The sequence below is a fragment of the Notolepis coatsorum genome, assembly GCF_963971535.1.
Source record: "Notolepis coatsorum genome assembly, contig: SCAFFOLD_4163, whole genome shotgun sequence".
NCBI lineage: Eukaryota > Metazoa > Chordata > Actinopteri > Aulopiformes > Paralepididae > Notolepis > Notolepis coatsorum.
This window is the reverse complement of record NW_028171261.1, coordinates 1-5,000: the sequence shown is the minus strand read 5'-3', so window position 1 is coordinate 5,000 and position 5,000 is coordinate 1. Positions and strand designations below refer to the sequence as shown.

The following is a 5,000-nucleotide window of genomic DNA, read 5'->3' as shown; positions in this document are numbered from 1 at the left end:
TGGTCCTACTGTAGTCCTACTGTGGTCCTACTGTAGTCCTACTGTGTTCCTGCTGTAGTCCTACCTTGTAGCCTCCCATGCGGTCCTCCTGGCGGAAGGGACGGCTGTTCTTCATCCAGCGCATCTTGGGTCGTGGGTTCCCCCCGGCGGCACAGCGGAACTTCACCGTGTTGGCGGCGGGGACCGCGTGGAGCCTCTTCTCCATCTTCACCGGAGACGTCCAATACGGAGCCCCTGCGGAACACCACACCAGACGGGTTAGGGTCAGACGGTGGGTCAGTCAGTCGATTGGTTAAAAATAGGGATGTCCGATGCTCCTCCCTCCCCATCAACATGGACCCCCTGCAATTTGCATACCGCCCCAACAGGTCCACGGAGGACGCCATATCCCATGTGCTGCACACAGCAGCATCACACCTGGACAAGAGGCAGGGGAACTATGTGAGAATGCTATTCATCGACTACAGCTCGGCATTCAATACCATAGTCCCCTCCATACTCATAGCCAAGCTCAGGGACCTGGGCTTGGGCTATGACCTCTGCCAGTGGGTCTTGGACTTCCTGACTGGCAGACCCCAGGTGGTGAGAGCAGGCAACTGCACCTCCTCATCCATCACCCTCAACATAGGGGCCCCCCAGGGCTGTGTTCTGAGTCCCCTCCTCTACTCCCTGTACACACACGACTGTGTGGCTCAGCGGAGTAGCAATACAATCGTCAAATTTGCTGACGACACAGTGGTGGTGGGCCTGATCTCTGCCAACGACGAGAGGGCCTACCTGGAAGAGGTCAAGGTCCTGGCGGGATGGTGCCAGGAAAACAGCCTCTCCCTGAACGTCAGCAAAACAAAAGAGATGATTGTGGACTTCAGGAGGTCGGGGGTCAAGGACTACAGCCCCCTCAGCATCGACGGGGCACCGGTTGAGAGAGTCAACAGCTTCAAGTACCTCGGAGCCCACATATCCGAGGACTTGAAATGGACCATACACATTAACAGTGTGGTGAAGAAGGCACGACAACGCCTCTACTTCCTCAGGCGCCTAAGGAAGTTCCAAGTCAGCCAGAAGATCCTTAAGAACTTCTACTCATGTACAATAGAGAGCATCTTGACCGGCAACATCACCTCCTGGTTTGGGAATAGCACTGCAAAAGACCAAAGCAGACTACAAAGAGTGACACGTTCAGCCGAACGCACAATTGGAGGGGGGCTCCCCACTCTCCAGAACATTTACAACAAGCGTTGCAAGGGGAAGGCTAAGAGAATTATTAAGGACTCGAGCCACCCGAACAACTGCCTCTTTGAACTGCTGCCGTCAGGCAAGCGACACAGGAGTCTCAAGGCGAGCACAGAAAGACTCAGAAGTAGCTTCTATCCCCAGGCCATCAGGCTGCTAAACGAACAATGAATGAACACTACACAACAACAACCACCAAACACACATAGCACACACATCCACACGCACACACTCACTTTAAACAAACACACTGTAGCACCCACTACACACACTTTATAGCACACACCCACTTTAAACAAACACACTGTAGCACCCACTCCCCACACTTTATATTTATGGATGAAGGATTGCACTACAACTCGTACACCTTACTGTAAATTGTACCTAAAATTGTACCTCATCCCACTTCTGCTTTGCACTAGATAGTACTGTACATTAGTACACTGCATAGTATTGTGTATTGTATATTATATGGTAACTCAGAACATTGTACATATGTCTATACCGAACAACTGTGACCTCATTCTTCTTCTAAATTCATGCTATATTATGTTATTATGTTATTTGATACTATCTTGTCTAGCACAGTCTCTGGAGCGTAACAGTAAGAAGCATTTTGTATGAAAGTATTCTGTACTTCTGTATGACAACTATTAAAGAACTTGAACTTGAACTTGAACTATTATCGGCCTACCGATATTGTCGGCCGATATCGGCAGTAAAATGTGATATCGGAAAATATCGGTATCGGTAAAAAAGAAATAAAAAAACAATAACAATATTGCATCCAGTGAAATTATTAGTTACCTGAAATTATTCCGTTTTTTGGGGGGGGAAACCCTGCATATATCGGTATCGGTTGATATCGGTTGATATTGGTATCGGAAATTAAGAGTTGGACAATATCGGAATATCGGTATCGGTAAAAAAGCCAATATCGAGCATCCCTAGTTAAAAACATACAGTTCCTAGTAGGGGTGTAACGATGCGACCTCACAACGATTCATTTCTATTACGATTATTCAGGCAACAATTCAATGCATCATGAAATCTCTTCATTTGATCACGATTCGATTCGATTCGATTAATTTTTGATACATTTTCTATCAGTTAATTCCCCAAAATATTTTGAATACACAAATGTGGCTGGGGGAACTGATTCACTCAATAAAAACAATACACACACAAAAAAAACAGATTTTATTTTTTCGATTAATTTCGATTATAATCGATTTTCAAATCGATGCAGTTGAATCGTCCCATTAGAATCGATGCATTTTTACACCCCTAGTTCCTAGTATGTGTTGTGCTGCCAGCAGTAACAGTTTGGCTAGAGGGCGTATGATCCCAATATAATCATCAATATTAAAATCAAAATGTGATCATTGGAGACATTTCTCATTTTGAAAGTGTGTTCGGCTACGTTCACACTGTGACTCAGATCAGATGTTTTCACACAACAATGTGAACGGCAGAAGTCATTATGGAATCTGATCTTTTCCAATTCTGACACTTTCATAATGTGGTCCAAAATCATCATAATGGACCTCAGTCTGAACATGAGTCATGTGACTTTCATGCGACTTTTACATCACTCTCTGCCAATATCGGCCGATAATATCGGACATCCCTAGTAAAGATTGATTTAAAGGGGAACTATCTTATAAATGGCCTTTTTGAGTGTTTAGCATTGTTTCCTAGCTATGTGAACTTATATTAATATGATCTATGTCTCAAAATTTTCATATTGGCGCATTCTTCCAATTCTCCTCTCACAATATTCACCCTCACTGAACTGAGTCATTTGAAAATGTGATGATTTGTGATGTCAGAAAGACACCGCTGCATGTTAATGTTGAGATAGAAGATGAGCTCCACACAGTGGCTGGACCTGGACCTGGAGCCCAGGCTCAAAACGGCTCGAGATCTTGAGGTAGAAAAATGCTGTTTTTGAGGACTTGATTAGAAATACAAAACAATGAATAAAAAAAATATATATATTACAGAGGTGTTCCATAGACTTACAGGAATTGTGTAAAAGTCCCCAAATAGTGAAAGAAATAGTAAAATAGTTCCCCTTTAACTTTCAGTTTCAATGAGTGATGGAAAGAGTTTCAAATAAGCCTAGTATTTTTATTTTAAACAAGAACACGTGTCAAGAAAAATACCCCAAAAATAACTTAATCCCAAACTGGAGTTTGAATAGTGCAGGGTCTCTCGGCCTGTCAGAGCCAGATATGGGGAGGCGTGACGCTAAACGCCAGCCCCCCCCCCCTGATTACCCCCACCCCCGTAACGCAGACCGAGCCCCCCCCCTGATTAGCCCCACCCCCGTAACGCAGACCGAGCCCCCGTCCAGCTAACACAAGCCAGAGCTTCACACTCCTAACCAGAAACACAGATCAGCTCGGCCCGGGGCTCGATGGGGGTGTCAGCGGGAGAGAGGGGGGGGGGGGGGGGGGGGGGGGCGACACACACTGCTTCTTACGGGGCGAGAGAATGTGCTTTTTGGGCGTCGCCAAGAAGGGAACTAGACCATCACATTAGATTTCATCTCGTTCCTCTTTTTTCAACCCTCCACTTCCTGCCATTACCATAGCTTCTCTCTCTCTCTCTCCGCTTATCAGGCTGACCCCAGGTCAGCCACAGACGGTGGGGACACTTAGCACCCGGGAAGAACCATTAGGCCTACACTCCGACAGGGGACACATCGGTTTGTCTATTACTTAAAAAATACACTCCCCCTTCCACCTGATGGACACATATCACCTGTATTACTATGATTTATTATTTATATACATAGAACTGCTCCACGTGGATTTTAATATATCATGCTTTAAAGTACTGTAGTTTTAATGTAGTTGGTGTTTTTTTATAGCGGTCTTTTTTACTGTAGTTTTAACGAAGCTGGTGTTTTTTTATAGTGGTGACTGACTCTGTATTGTGACTGTATGTTTGTCTTTTAATTAATAACCACTGCACAAATGAAGTTCCGAAAGGAAAATAAAGTAATTTGAAGTTGAAGTTGAAGTTGAAGAGAGTTATGTTTCTCCCTGGCCATCAGAACATAATTTATGTACCTATCACTTCTTCTATCAGAACATAATTTATGTACCTATCACTTCCTCTATCAGAACATATCTACCTATCACTTCCTCTATCAGAACATATCTACCTATCACTTCCTCTATCAGAACATAATTTATGTACCTATCACTTCCTCTATCAGAACATATCTACCTATCACTTCCTCTATCAGAACATATGTACCTATCACTTCCTCTATCAGAACATATGTACCTATCACTTCCTCTATCAGAACATATGTACCTATCACTTCCTCTATCAGAACATATGTACCTATCACTTCCTCTATCAGAACATATCTACCTATCACTTCCTCTATCAGAACATATGTACCTATCACTTCCTCTATCAGAACATATGTACCTATCACTTCCTCTATCAGAACATATCTACCTATCACTTCCTCTATCAGAACATATGTACCTATCACTTCCTCTATCAGAACATATCTACCTATCACTTCTTCTACCCCCCAAAAAATATTATAATAAGATGTGAGGTTTTGAAGTTTCTCTCTGATGCACGTTGAACGTCACCACGGCCGTTTCTACTATCAAGCCTGCCGTCTTCCTGGTTTTTCATCTGTCCCATCTCTCTCTCCTCTCTCTCTCTTCATCTCTCTCTCTCATCTCTCTTATTCTCTACTCGTCTCATCTCTCTTCTCTCCTCTCTCTCCCTCT

At 43.9% G+C, this 5,000-nt stretch overlaps 1 protein-coding gene across 1 annotated transcript in view; it reads right to left on the bottom strand.

Moving 5' to 3' along the window:
* Positions 1-234, bottom strand: part of LOC311248299 (fibroblast growth factor receptor 2-like) — a gene marked incomplete at both ends in the record, with an annotated part of 9,747 nt that extends 9,513 nt beyond the window's left edge. Inside the window, one exon of the mRNA XM_084339205.1 lies at positions 65-234. Coding sequence (XP_084195331.1) covers positions 65-234 — 170 coding nt within the window. The remainder of the gene's footprint in view (positions 1-64) is intronic.
* Positions 235-5,000: the final 4,766 nt, after the last annotated feature.